This window comes from Megascapheus bottae, chromosome 27 (genome assembly GCF_031878675.1).
Source record: "Megascapheus bottae isolate mThoBot1 chromosome 27, mThoBot2.hap1, whole genome shotgun sequence".
NCBI classification, from domain to species: Eukaryota; Metazoa; Chordata; class Mammalia; order Rodentia; family Geomyidae; genus Megascapheus; species Megascapheus bottae.
This window is the reverse complement of record NC_143535.1, coordinates 8,592,911-8,607,949: the sequence shown is the minus strand read 5'-3', so window position 1 is coordinate 8,607,949 and position 15,039 is coordinate 8,592,911. Positions and strand designations below refer to the sequence as shown.

The window sequence follows — 15,039 nt, the reverse complement described above, 5'->3', positions numbered from 1 at the left end:
TTAGAATCCTTTATTGAGGAATTTGTTTGGTTGAGGCGTGTGTGTGTGTGTGTGTGTGTGTGTGTGTGTGTGTGTGTGTGTGTTAGGGTCAATACTGTACCCATTACCTGTCTCCATCATTGCAATATCCATTGAGACCAGGAGAGAAATTCTGTTCATTTTCAGGAGAGGAATCCAGGCTCTGTGATCCACCTGACAACTCTATGCTGAGTCTCAGAACTGGAATCTAGCTACAGTCCCTGAATTCTTAACCATAGCCTGATTTAATTCCTGTGACCACCCAGCTGCATGAGTTCAGTTTTCCCTTCATCTCCATTGTGGAGACAAGAGTGCCGAGACCTTGCTGAAGTGGTTCTTCTAGGTCATTATTATTTACTACTCTGGTTACTGGTTTTCTTGGGTAGTGAAGGAGGCGCTGAGTGAATTCAGTAAACTACAAATGCAATACCTTAAATTGGAGTCGAAAATAGAAACAGGCCACGGACCACAGAGTGGAGCCTCTGTCAAATATCCTTTTCTCATGAGAGTCACTGAGCACAGCGCCCTCTGCCAGTTATTCATTCATGTCTTGATGGGCTAGGGTCGTGCACTCAGGTGTGTGTGACTGCCCCTGGACCCCTTCACACCCGCAGTCTGTCTTCTTTGGCAGCCAGTGACTCTAACTTAATGTGGAAGTATTCCCAGTTAGCCTCAGGATAGACCTCAACTCACTTGGGCTCTTACGTACTGCCCCTCCCCCATGGCGCATTGGAATCTGAAAAGAAAAGCTGGAACAAGTCACTGTTTTCAATGAAATCTACAGACTCTCTTTTGAAATCAGAATAATTCCTCTGTGTTGCTTTGCCTTCACAAAATGCCCACCTCTTCTGATAAGCACTTTGGCATCCTTTAGGAACTACCATTGTAATTCACTTTTCTTTAGCAACTAAGACTATCTCATAGCCTGCCTCTACTGTGGAGTTGGAAAGTTATAAAACTTCTGTCTACACCTGAAAGCGTTGCCATTTCTGTTAGAGCATTCATCAATTTAATTTTAGAACCTACCTTTCATGGTTTTTTTAACTGTTGTTTTTCTTTGCTTTTTAAGAGGGAGGAGGAGGAGAAGATAACTTTGTTCGTGTGAGTGTGTGTGTGTGTGTGTGTGTGTGTGTGTGTGTGTGTGTGTGTTTACAAGATTAAGAATGGTGTGTGAGAAATGACTGGGGCTCAGGACTCTGTTCAATTTGAATTTTGACCCTTACCTGTTCCCATCTATAAAATGGGTGTTACCATTCCTTCACCAACTCCAATCAAAGAGGCCAGTTCTGTTTGCCAAGAAAAACAATGAGGGAAGCAAATGGATTGTAGTGTTTTTTTTTCCCCCACCAGGCATGGGTGGCTCTTGCCTGTAATGCTAACTACTTAGGCTGAGATCTGAGGTTAGCATTCGAAGCCAATACAGGCTGGAAATTCCATGAGATTCTTATCTCCAGTGAGCTACCAGTAAACTGGAGGTGGTGCTATGGCTCAAAATGGTAGGGCACTAGCCTTGCTATGGCTTTCATTCTTGGCTTGGTTGCTGAGTAACCTTCCCTGAGTCATTTCATGTCTCTGCACCCTGGCTTTCCTCTTCTATGAAATGAACAGAGTATTCCCAGCCTTTCTGGAACTTTTTAGAACCTGTGAGGAGATCAGATGCAATATGACAGTGCCTCTTGTCAACCGAAAAGTGTAAACAAGCTCCTGGGAGACTTGGGGAAGGAGTCCTTGAGAAGAGGAGATCACATGGCGGTCCTGTGGCCCTAGGCAGGTCCTCGTGCCTAGATGTGAAAGCATGGATCTTCAGATGCAGCTAAGATGCCAGCGTTTGTGCAGAAAATGTTGGGAATCGGGAGGAGATGTTTTCTTTGGTTAACGGCTTTTCTAAGTGTCTTCAGAGGTACGCATTACACCTGGTTAGGAAATCCCATCCACCCTTGCTACTGAAGGAACATAAAACTCGAGGCAGGCATTTGGAAACAAATCCATAATAGGGAAGTGGGAGGAAGAAACAAAGTCACAGAGGGAAAGCCTTTGGAGTTAAGAGCAGGGCTTCTACTTAACCATTGCAAATCCTGATATTTCAAGATTTGGTACTTCCAGGAGAATGATGAACCATTGTGCTGTAGTTGAAAACATCCAGGCATCATTTGTAGAGCAGCGTCGGGCCCGTCCGGCCCAGTATTGTCTGCTGTTTTGATGAGGTAGGTGGCCCTCTTTATCATGTGTGCAGTAGGCCAGGAGTCTCAATGGAAGACCTCTTTTTAAACCTCTCTCATAATGAAGGTGGGCGTCCGATCCCGTTAAGCTCCTTTGAAATTCTCATTTCTTATTTCTCCCTGTGGCTCACAGATAGATCCTGGCCACTTTGGGGTATGAAAACTTCAGTTTTCTGGCTTCCCCTGGAGAGTCGTGTTCTTTTTGAAAATAGCTTTAAAAAAAAAAAAGTCCAGGCTGTTTTTTCACTTAGGATAAGAATATCCTTCTCAAAGCAGTGAGGGCGCCACCAGAGTAACAGGATCCATATGTTGAAGTTAATATTCAACATATGGGCTAGTGAACTTTTCAGGCAGAAATATGTCTCCAGTTTTCTTTTAAAAAATGCCCCCATAAACTACAGAAAGGACCATCACTCAGGCCAAGAATGGCATAGGATTCTAGGCTTCCTAGGAAAGCAGTAGAAGAGGTCTTGAATGGCCTCTTAGTGTTGTCCCATAGCCCTTCCTGTAAGGCTCCAGGCTCCCCAAAGTACTACATGGTCTTGTCCATGTTGAGCTTACTCTTCTCATTAGGGAGTGGCAAAGCTGAGGATTGTAACTTTGCATGTCCACATCATTCCTTTCATGGGATGGAAACATCTCTCCCTGTCCTTAGAGGCTCTTTGATCCTCAGGTTCTGCTGAGCACAGCGAGTGATCTGTTAATTACAGGCATGGTTCACAGAACACTTACCTTGGAGCCAGGAAGCCTGGACTCAGGGAATCTTGGCCCTTACTGGTAGTGACCATGAGAATGAGTAGGTCGCTTCTTATTTGTCTTTCTTCCTCACCTGGAAGGTAAGGAGGCAGGGCAGGGTGATGTCTGAGACCCTTTGTGAATCTCACAGCGTGGAGTTGATCGCTCTTTCTAGACAAGAGCAAAATGACTAGCCAGCCATCCCTAGGTTCCTGTGTGCTTCTTCCAGGCCAGCATTTGGAAGTAGCTGAGCTTCTCCTCTTGTCCACAGGGGACTCCGTCCCCTCCCCTGCTTTACCTCCTGTTCCAATCCTTTTCCCATCCCCTTCCCCTGGCTCCTTCCATTTTCCATCCCTGGCTCTACCTCATCATCCCTCTCTGTGTAGCCTTGGCTGGATTTTTTCAGTGACCTGCTTTGTCTATTGGCAGGATGATTAAAAAGCCTGTACCCCCAATCATCTGGTACCCCACCCCTCCACACACAAAAGCACTCCTCTCCCAACCCCATACAATCCCTCTGGTCCCTGCATTTTCCTAGAACAACTGTGGTCTTTCCATCACATAAGCGCAGACCTGGAGTTGCAGCAGCCCTGCCTGCAAGCCAGTTACCATGGCAACAAGCTTCTCCTCCATTCTGCTGTGAACAGAAAATGGCTGTTGGGAAGGAAAGGCTCAGTGAGTCACTATCTAGGACTCAGCCTGTTTTGTTCAGGCCCCTCCTTCATCTTGGCTTTGAAATACTTCATGAATTGAATTAAATGTTTGGCTTTCAGGTTTACTTAAGAAGGGGACAGGCAAAAGGAAGTCAAATCCAAATGAATAAAGTATTTTCTATCTTAAAACTGTTTTTCTTGAGGAATGGTTATCTGTTCAGTGCAGATAAATGAGGAGCAGACTGAATGTAGGAATCAGTGAGATCTGGGACCGTGTGTTTTCTTATCAGTGCACTGAAATGACAGGGCATGCAGATATTCAAATAAGAATGCAGGGGAAGTAGCCAGGGGATATGAGGAATTCCATGGGGGCACAGACTACAGGATTCTAGGAGAGCATCTGGTTAAACGGAAGGGGTGACAGTGTTTGCTATTACATTCTCTTATGGAATCGGGCGCAATGGTGCAAAGACGGTGCAAGGTGGGTATTTGTTACCACCTCCTCCTTCAGGGCCAGTTTGCATCTTCACAATGATTAATAAGTAGGGTGACCTGAGGAGTTTGCTGGGAACCCTGGGGCCTAGCTCTGCTGTGGCAAGCTTCCTGCCTGAAAACACTTCCAACTGACCATCAAAAGGTACTGGTGGTATAGCTGTGTCGGTGAATCCAGACACTGAAGTTTTGAACAGGACCCAGAAGCCCTCTCAAGGGTCAGAGGTCACATTTAGGACAGAAAGGGCCCCTTGAGGAACGGTGTGGGAGTGGTAAGGTTCTGTCATGGCTGCGTGGTGATGGTACCATGGTGGTGACAAGGCCTTAAACTCCTTTCACTCTTACCCGGAGCTGAAGAACCCTGTTTTCAATGAAGGCTCTGGGTTCTAGTCTCAAAATTTCAATCTTTATATTTGAACTGGAATTTTTTGTCTTTTTTCAGTTTCTCTGCAGGTGGACATTGTTCCCAGCCAAGGGGAGATCAGCGTTGGAGAGTCCAAATTCTTCTTATGCCAAGGCAAGTGTCCCCTGTCCGTCTGTACTTGCAGGCTCACCTCAGAAACCCAGTGGGTGCTGGGCTCTATGTCTTAAATTGGTAATCCTAGCTACTTGAGGGAAAGCAGAGATATGGGAAATCTCTGTTCCAGGCCAGCCAAGGCATAAAAATTTACAAGATTCATTCTAATCAGTGGCTGGGTATAACACAGAGATGTGGGAACAGGAATTCCACAGTCCACGCTAAACCAGGAATTAAGTGAGATCTAACACTCAAAAGTAACCAAGGGAAAAAGGAGGCTGGAGATATGGCTCAAGGGCTAGAGTTCCTGCCTAGCAAGCACAAGGTTCTAAATCCAATCCTAAATTCCACCAAATAAATAAATAAATTGGGCAATGGATGGCGCCACCTCACACATTTTGCTGTGCTCACGGGCAGGGGAGCTCTCAGGCCCCCTTGTTTCCATCAGAACCCTTCCTCCCTCCCCTTTCCACCCCCCCACCAACATGATAATGTGTATTTATTGTCTGCTTCACAGTGGAGGTGGGATCAAGAGTTTTTATAGGAGAATCAGCACAACTCCTAGGCCATGAAGTATCTCGTTTCTTCAGTGGAAACAACATGGGTACCAACACAATGCATTGATGGATCAGCTTAAGGCTGGTTGCTTAGAATCTCCAAGACCTTGCAAATCCAAGAAGCTCTAAAATTTTCCTGAGAGGCAGTGCCTAGTGCTTTCTCTGTGGCTAGGAGGAGCTTCCCAGATCTGCTGGGAACACAGACTGTACAGAGGACAGTAGGCTGTCCACCACAGCTCTGGACTATGTCAAACCTGGCATTTATTTAGAAGTATGTATTTTCCCCCTCCACAGCTCCGGTAATCAATAGAATTAGGTCTCAGGTTCTTTATATAGGAAACAACTAGGAATTCAGAAGATGGCAGAGCCAGAAGTAGAAAAGAGTTGACTGAACTGGGTATGAGCTGAGTTTTTGGCAGGAAGAGAGCTGCTAAGTGCTATCATGATTTGTGTCTGACGAGGTCACAGTGGCCGGCGGATACACTCACTCCGGCTCTGTCTTCATTACTGCGATCCCGACGATCTGGAGACGCAGCCATGAAGCCCACAGCACATCTTGCAAATAGTGATATTTATTGAAGACATGATGGGTCCTGAAAGGAAGCCTGCATCATTTCCATACTAAGCATCTGTGTGGGACTGGATGGTGTGCGTTGGGGGGAGCTCTGTGCAGACAGGCTGCACGAACTACATCTGCCAGATCCCAGAGCCCTTCACTGGGCCATAGCCTGCCCCTTGCAGGTGCCTACAGGAGGGAGAGATAAATTTGTCTAAAGTAGCAGGTGCTGGAGTGACATTTAGGCTAGTTTGCACACACAGATGCTAGAACCAATGTAATTGGAACCTGCACTATTAGACAGTGTCTCTGCATCTCTAGTTCAAATGATCCTAATCCAATCCCTGGAAAATAAGCTGATCAGTGGGCTCATACCCATTAGGCCCTTGCAGATGGACTTAGATATACTAACTGCCCTTACTTTCCATTCTGTCAAATACATCCACTTCGTATGCAGGATACAGAAAATGCTCAACAAATGCCTCTTCACTTCTCTCACTAAGGGGGGCAATGCAGAAGCAATAGGCGCCCAAGTGTGTGTGCCATTCTTTCCCCACGTTAGATATACAGTCATGAAACCAATACCAAATTGGGCTGCCGAGCATTCTGAAGCCAATGGGTCCTCCCTTCCTTCACCATCCAGACACCAACAGCGTTTGCTAAGTAGCCACTATCACCCTGAATGAGCTCCACCATTACCATTCACCATTTCCATGGTTTGACAAGAATCTCTCCCTCCCCAGTGGCAGGAGATGCCAAAGACAAGGACATCTCCTGGTTTTCCCCCAATGGAGAGAAGCTCAACCCAAACCAGCAGCGGATCTCAGTGGTGTGGAATGACGACTCCTCTTCGACCCTCACCATCTACAACGCCAACATCGACGATGCCGGCATCTACAAGTGTGTGGTCACGGGCGAGGATGGCAGCGAGTCTGAGGCCACTGTCAACGTGAAGATCTTCCGTAAGAAGCTCCCCCCCCCCGCCGCCCCAATTTCTATATTTCTCCATTCTCTGGTTTGCCAGGTGGACATGTGGTAGTGTGATAGAAAGGATGAGATGGCGATAAAGAAACCAGTGAGGGCCTGGCAGGATTGTGTTACCCTTTATAAGTCTTTTCCTTACCTAACTCAGAGTTCTTGTATGTTCTCTATTGGTCCCTGGCTAACCCAGAATTCATAAACTACTGATCTCCATTCTTCAAACCGAAATACACAGTTCCCAGAAGGCAGATATGGCTCCCCCTGTGTCTTTTGCAAGTGTTGGCTGATGGTCAGACTATGGAGACTTTCCTTTCTACTTCATTGTACTTTGGCTGGAGATACTGCCCAGAGGCCAGTGATGTCCAGAATTCCTATTTGAATACTCAGTACTGCCCAGAACAGGGGATGCCACCTGGCCACTAAATCCCCACCTGGAAATGTCATCTCATTACCCTCTTCTAGCTCCTGTGTCCTGTTGGTTAGAGTTAAGGCGGGTGACAGCCATTGGGACAGCATCAGTTGTCCTATATTTTTTGCCATTCAGCATCTCTCATCTTCAGAATTCTCTTTACTATAGGGAGACAAAGGACTAGAGACTCTACTACAATTCTAGACCACCTGGATTGTCCATCCGTCTATCTTACTGGTGCCATCTCATGTGGCAAGGAATTCTTGGTGAAGCTACTCTTTCCCCTTCTGTAGCTAAACATTGGCACTTCTTTGTGCCAGACTCCCCACCTCCTATCTATGACCAAATGCTGAGTGGGAGAACCTATTGTCCAACTGTATGAATGGATTGGGACTGTCCTAGAATCCAGGTCCAGTAGCACAGCTCTAGTTAAGAAGGGATCTTGTGAGAAAAATCCAGTCTTTCTCATACTGCCTCTGCTCATTTTTTCAGAGAAGCTCATGTTCAAGAACGCGCCAACTCCACAGGAGTTTAAAGAGGGAGAAGACGCCGTGATCGTGTGTGATGTGGTCAGTTCTCTTCCCCCGACCATCATCTGGAAACACAAAGGCCGAGATGTCATCCTGAAGAAAGATGGTGAGGCCTGAATTCCTCAAGCCACTATTCTTTCCCTATGAGCCCACTAGGTTCTCCAGCTCTTGAGGCATTCCCAAGCCAAACTCAGACTCAGATTTCCCCAGACCCATGGTCCAGCCCCCAAGTCCTAAATGGACAGAGGTGACAAATTCCTGTAACTGATTTTGTTTTCAGTAGACTCTTAGCCCTTATTTCAGAGGCAGCCTCATGTTGGGTTCTTTAAGCCCTAACCCCTCTTCTTATAAGACAGAATTTGAAGAAGAGGCTCAGCTGCCTTCCTGCAGACCTCAGAGATTTCTGACTGACCCCTACTTCCTGTCTCTTGTAGTCCGATTCATCGTCCTGTCCAACAACTACCTGCAGATCCGGGGTATCAAGAAAACAGATGAGGGTACTTATCGTTGTGAGGGCAGGATCCTGGCACGGGGGGAGATCAACTTCAAGGACATTCAGGTCATTGTGAATGGTGAGGAGATCCATTCTTGCTCTCTCCATTGCTGCAACTGTGGTTTCCCCCTTCCCCACCATCACTAACTCATTTCCTTTAGCCTTTGTTCTTTGTTTTATACAACCAGTCTGCTCCTGATTCATCCATCCAGACCATCCATTCATCTCAACTTCTTCATATCCTCCTTACCATAACCTGTAGGGGAAGAAGTATTTCCTTTATTTTTTAATATACTAATTGTCTGGGTCTCCCATCGATGCTGGGGAATTGGGGTGCAAATATTGAATACCCTTCTTCATCTTGCAGCACTAGTCAAGTTCCACATGCTTCCTAGTAGTTTTCTTCTCATCTTCATCATTTTTGAGGTTACCATAATTGAGTCCCTTTGGTTCAAGGTGCTGAGAAAGTATTTCATTCTGCTCAAGTCTCAAAAAAAAGTCCAACTTGTGGTCCATGGGTTGATGAATCTTAATTAGCAGTGTCAGATAAACACACCCACAGAATCGATCTGACATTTACAACATGTTTACAGGAAATGATAATGTCAGAGCTAAGAAAATAAGTAAGTCACATTTGAATTGTTTTGGCTATTGATATGTATGTTTTTGCCAAACTCTCCCCATCTTATTTTTTGGGGGTGAACGGTTTGTGTATAAGTTACTTATAACCATGTTGGGAAAATGTCATTCTTTGGTGAGTTGGTGGATTTCTTCACAGTAGTACTTAAAATTATGGAGATACTGTTTTTTTTTTAATTAACATCGAGTTCTACTAATCCAGTAGTTATTTAGTATTGATTTAGCATTGATTGAGAAACCTATAACAAATAGCTACTGTAAATTAAATGTCATGTTAACACTAGCAAAATATAATATGATAGCATCTAAACTCTTGAAAAACAATAATGCAATAATGCAATAATGTGGGGAAATGATGAGATTTTTGTTCATTGTAATTCTTTAGTGCAGACGTGAATTTAGGCTCCTTACACTAATTCTATACCCTCTCAGGCCCCCAAGCAGAGGTTCTCTTACTGGGGCCCTTCTCTGAGCCATTGAGTTCTTTCTCATTTTTACAATCACCCTGCCATCCTTCTTTCCTTCAGTGCCGCCTACCGTCCAGGCCAGGCAAAGCATTGTGAATGCCACCGCCAACCTGGGCCAATCGGTCACCCTGGCATGTGATGCTGATGGCTTCCCAGAGCCCACGATGAGCTGGACAAAGTAAGAAAATGACTTCTGCCTTGGGTTATGACAAGAGAGGGGAACATCATAGGAACCATTTGCATTTTGGTATTGCAGTGACCTGGGGAGGGGCTTCTTGGACCTATTCCAGGTAAAGAATAGATTTTTTAAACATACCAAACTCTTGCCTTGTACATGCATAAGGCCTTTTCAATCTTGCAGAAGCAGATTTGGAGGGTGTGGCCGGGTAGGAGAGTTTATGACAGCTCTCAGAACATGGTTACATCCTTTAAACCCACTCAGAGGATTAAGTAGAAATAGAAAAGGATCTGAAGCCTACACTGGTGCCTTCCTTTGCTGAGAAGTCTACTGTGGTTGGCATCATTGTCCTCTGCATTTCTGCCCCCTACAGGGATGGAGAACTGATCGAGAATGAAGAAGATGAAGAGAAGTACGTCTTCAGTGATGATAGTTCTGAGCTGACCATCAGGAAGGTGGATAAGAATGATGAGGCCGAGTATGTCTGCATTGCTGAAAACAAGGCCGGAGAGCAGGATGCGTCCATCCACCTCAAAGTCTTCGGTAAGGACACTGGGGGATTGAGGCAACAGCTCTGCCCTTTTTTTTTTAATCTAAGGAAGGACCTGTTCAAGCACGTACTGCCCTAGTTATCAGCTAGAAGTGCCTATTGCTAAGTAATTATGTTCTACCCTCCTTTAAGGTTGGCAGTGTATTTCCATTGCTCTTCTCCCACTGGACTCTTTCTGCAAGGGATTTTTTTTTGTCTCTACAGATTATTACACTTGTGCTGAGGGAAGTGTGCCAGTGGGCAGAAGCCTTGCTCAGCTGATTTCTTAGGACTAGCAGGAACCTGAGGGGGATTTTACCCCTATCCTGAGTGGCAGTAGTATATCCAGCTTCTTTGTTCAGAGAAACAAGAGCCCCGGGGTTCTTCTTGAACTTCGGGTTGCTGGAGCTGGTTTGCAATGAACATTGACAAAGCTGGCTTTTAGCAGCAGAGCCAGGGACAATGCTGGGAAACCATCCAGGATGGCACATCTCACAGGAGGGGTGACACAAGGAAGTAATGAAGCATTTTGAGATACTGAGTCCCATAGAGGCCAAGTGGGCAGTAGGAGAAGGAGCCAATCACCAAGGGCCAACAACAGACACTAATTAGCATGAAGTGATTCTATTGGACAATGAAACCATGGTGCTGGAATGTACTAAGTGTAAGCAGAGGGGCTCTGCAGTCTGTCACCATTTGCCAAGTAACAGGGTTGTTATTTGCCTCTTTAACCTAGAATTATTTCCACCTCCCTTCTCCAAACCCAGAAAAAGGAATCTTCATCATGAGATAAGCTTACAGAAATTTTGTTTTCTTCTCAGCAAAACCCAAAATCACATATGTAGAGAATCAGACGGCCATGGAACTGGAGGAGCAGGTGACTCTCACCTGTGAAGCCTCCGGAGATCCCATTCCCTCAATCATCTGGAGGACTTCCACCCGAAACATCAGCAGTGAAGAAAAGGTATAATGTCACCCAAGAGTTTCAGGGTTGTGGAGCACAGTCTTGAGGGAAATGGAATCTGCATCAGGCCCAGTTCTCTTTGGGGGCACTGGAAAGTGGGGTGTGGTCACCAGAGGTCCTGCAGTCTCCCTCCCCTAGGAGGAAGGGATGAGGCTTGCCTAACGTCCCTTTGAAGTGGAAGGGGCACGATTCATTGGTAGGGGTGTGGTGGTTGTGGGGTGTGTCATCTTACATGATAGTGATATTCAAACCCAGGAGTTTGGAACTGTGAGGCACAAGAGAGAAGCCAGTGTAGCTGATGAGACAGTGATCAACCTCTCAGGAGCACCCAAAGATATCACAGGGATCAGAAAGAGCCTATTCATTCTCTCCCTTGTGTTCTGTATACTCATGCTATACACATGCACTACACGTACGAAAGCTTGGTTGCCTTTGCGTCTGCCTGTATTCTTGGTCACATTTGGAGTTCATTTTGTTCTAAAGGCAAAAATAATTAGCAGTTTCTAGATGGCGATTGATTCTCAGAGAGATTGAGACCATTGTAGGGACCCTCCTGGAAAATTAAAAATGACCAGGAATATTTACCTTTAAAGCACATAGACTTATGGTCACGAGAAAGCCATCTTTATCATTGACAGTATGTAAAAGATGGTTGTGAGCCCTCCATAATGCAGCATTTTGTTACTGAGTGGGCCAAAATCAGGATTTAAAGGCTCAATTTTAAAACAACTTCTACTCTCGTATGGCCCTTCTCCAAAATCATTTTGGATATCCTGTTGTAATTAGCTTCATTTTAGTTTGGCTAGTTCTCTCTTACCTATTTAGGAGTAGCATTCACCTTAAAGAACATGTATAATGAATTGCTTATTGACTAGAATGTTAAAATATATTACATCTCTAGTTGTTCTGCTTAAAAGGAAATTCCCTGAAAGCAATCAACTCAAATAAAGCCAGAAAGGATAGTGTGAAATACCAGTGCTGAATTTGGAATTTGCATTTGAGAAATGAATTTCCATCCTCCTGATAGAAAACAAAGCTAAATCCAATAGAACAGAAACTGCTATTCCAAATAACTTTTTTTCTGCAAGTGTTGCATCCAAAGTTGATTTCAGCTGAACAAAAATGCAACTCAGGAACTGCTAAATATTTTTGAAACTCGCATATGCTCTTTGATACGCAAAAAAAAACATAGATTTTTTTTAATGTGATGTTTACTTGGATACTTTCTTTCTCAACCCTGGAACTGAACCTTCGGCTAAGATTTCAGCTCCCTCTTGTGTGTTCTGTGGATTGAATGTACATTTCAGGGCTTAATTCACAGGGCTGCATCTTGGCAGGTCTTACAGTGTCAGACTAAACAAGTAGATTTGTTCAAAGTGGCCCCCCAATGGGATTCTGGAACCTCTAGTAAAGGGCAGAATCCTCAGTTTCAGATGAATGACACTTTCAACTTCTCTATCTTTGCTAGAAATAGCTCATCAGCCAAACAAGACCAGATTGTTAAGATTTGTGCCTACCTTGACTTCTTAAATAGGTTGGCACTTCTGGTTTATACCTAGGATTTCATGTTCACAGTATGAGAATAAATAGGCCGGAACCAATAGATTCATCCTTACTAAATACTGAGACTTGAAGGTACCTCAAAAAGCATATCTCAAGCCTAGAGGGAATGGCTTTTGTGCAATTCGGTTTTCCGTCTAGATCATCTGTCTAATTTGGAGATAATTATGCAGGACCTTCCACATGGGTTGTGTTGTAGTTTTCTTTCGCTATGGATCATCTTCCAAGTGTGGTTGACATGATAGGGTTGCAGGCTGAGTGAGTCAGTGTCAGAAGGAATCATCCAAGTCAGCCTCTGATAACAGCAGCCTAACATAGTAAAGAAAATCCTAACAAGATCTGCCATTTTTAAAGTCATTAAATATTGACATCTGACAGGCGTGATGATATCAGTCTGACAGTTGTCGATAGCTGATAATTAAGATAAAAACAAATACAAGTTATGCAGGAGTAGCCAGGTCACTTTTTAACCTTGGCAAGCTCTCCTCAGATTCTCCTCCAGCTAACATATTTTGGATGATAGATATAATTAGGTAAATAGATAGCATCATTGAATTGTAGACGTGGACGAACAGAGTTTTCTGATGATTAGGCTGATACAGGAGGCAGAGGGAAGAGAGGAGCCTGCAGAGATCTGGGTCACATGAAAGACTAGAATCCTTGGAGGTTAGAAGGCACCTTTTGAGGTTTTCTAGAATCCGTTGGCTTTCTTTTTTGGTATCACTTAGCTTCTGTGTGATGGGTGATGGCATGTAGCTTCTGTGGGGCCCTTTGGCCAACACTGATGAAAATGAAGGATTGTTTCCTGTGTCTTCTACTCCTCGGTGCTCTCTTTACACAGTCCTTTATGAGTCACTGAGGTAGCTCTTAGAATTTTCTCTAGCCAGTCTTCCCTTCTTCACTTAGCATTTGCAGCCCTTTGCTCTGGTTTTTTGAATGCCATTGCGTCCACATCCTTTACTCTTCCAGCTGTCTTATGCTAGATAGCTCTAGTGCCTTTGTAGTTCCTTGAAATCTTGCCGTGCTCAGGGTGTGTTAACGTACACATCCCTCAGTAGGGTCATCACTTCTATCTGGACTCCATTGTGAGTTGCACCAACTCCTAAGCTGTGTCCTCACTCCATTGCTGCCTATTGTAACTTGTGGTCGACTAAATGTACCACGTTATCAAACTAAACACACCCACTGAGCCACAGGTATCACTCACCTCAACTGCATTAGGTCACCTAGTCCCCTATCATGTCCTCATGCAAGTGATTGCCTAACAAACAGTGAAAGATTTTTTTAAATATTCATTTCTACTAGAAGTTCGATCTTGTTGGTTGCATCCCTGTTTCTCAACAGGGTCATGGTAGTGATGTGGAAAGGACCTTCCTTCACTGGGATTGATCCAGCAATTGCAAATCACAAATCTTCTTCCACTTAAAAACCAAGAGCCACACCCAATCATTGCTAAAAATACTTCATTTGTAAATACCCCCTGACTTGAGAACAGCTGTCTCAGAGCATCTTTCTAACTTGTCCTTAAAAGCCTGTGAGTCAAAGCATTTTCGCCCCGGTAGGCTCCTTATGTATATGTATATGAGTATTTAAAGGAATGAGATAGAGCCATCCAAGGTGAGCCCAGCCCGACAATTTAAGTGCAGATAATCTTCCTTATGCAACTGTCACCTAACATTTGTGTTAGGGGTTGCTTTCAACCTTGGGTGAACACTTATATGGAATATCTTTGCTCAAATCATTGATGTATGTATTGACGGGTACAAGGTCATGTTCAGATCCTTTGAGGGACCTCAGTAGCTTTCCTCTGTGTCAGTGATCCAGGACAAAACACATGATGCCCCATGACAGCACTGGTGCTCTCTTAGGATTCTGATACCCTTTGGTTGAGGTACAGACTCCTTGAATAAAGTTTGTTACAATACATGTAAATTAAAGCAATGTTGTCTTGCATCCCTACATCTGATGTTACTCTTTTTACTGAAAGAGAGGAGAGGCCTTCCTCTAGAGGCACACAGTGACTTTCTAATGGAATATTAACGTTCTTCATTGGAAAAGAAGTAAGAGAACAAGCTGAAAGTAATACTGAGTATCTGAATATCATACTTAATCTTCAGCCAATCATTGAGATTATTAAGGTAGACCAGTAGTCTAAAAGTTGATCCAGTTCTAAGTAGTCATTATTATCTTGATCCCCCACCCGAAAAAAAGATACCGTAGTCGATCAGTTGGATGAGATATATGAAGATCTTCGTTATACTTCAAAAGTTTGTGCATTTGTGTCATTTCACTGCTCATCCCACATGGATTCATCACAAATAGTCCCAGGTGTTTGAGTGACTGTTGTTACTAAGTTCCGGATGCCATTTGATGATGATTTACTTACTCCTTAGCAGAAAAAAAAAGTTGTCCTTTGCTTACTTGAATTCCTCTGTGCCTTTGAAATGAGGGAAGAAAGATATATGAAACCTAATTGATTAAGGAAAAAGAGGGGGCTAAAGATGAGATCAGAAGACATTGATAGAAAAAAAAGCATGTAGTG

General features: G+C 44.2%; 1 protein-coding gene across 1 annotated transcript in view; it reads left to right on the top strand.

Moving 5' to 3' along the window:
* The window catches only part of Ncam1 (neural cell adhesion molecule 1), a 239,589-nt gene that overhangs the window by 174,686 nt on the left and 49,864 nt on the right, over nucleotides 1-15,039 (top strand). Inside the window, exons 2-8 of the mRNA XM_090319502.1 lie at nucleotides 4,560-4,634; nucleotides 6,491-6,709; nucleotides 7,630-7,773; nucleotides 8,102-8,239; nucleotides 9,327-9,444; nucleotides 9,818-9,987; nucleotides 10,795-10,937. Coding sequence (XP_090175628.1) covers nucleotides 4,560-4,634; nucleotides 6,491-6,709; nucleotides 7,630-7,773; nucleotides 8,102-8,239; nucleotides 9,327-9,444; nucleotides 9,818-9,987; nucleotides 10,795-10,937 — 1,007 coding nt within the window. The remainder of the gene's footprint in view (nucleotides 1-4,559; nucleotides 4,635-6,490; nucleotides 6,710-7,629; nucleotides 7,774-8,101; nucleotides 8,240-9,326; nucleotides 9,445-9,817; nucleotides 9,988-10,794; nucleotides 10,938-15,039) is intronic.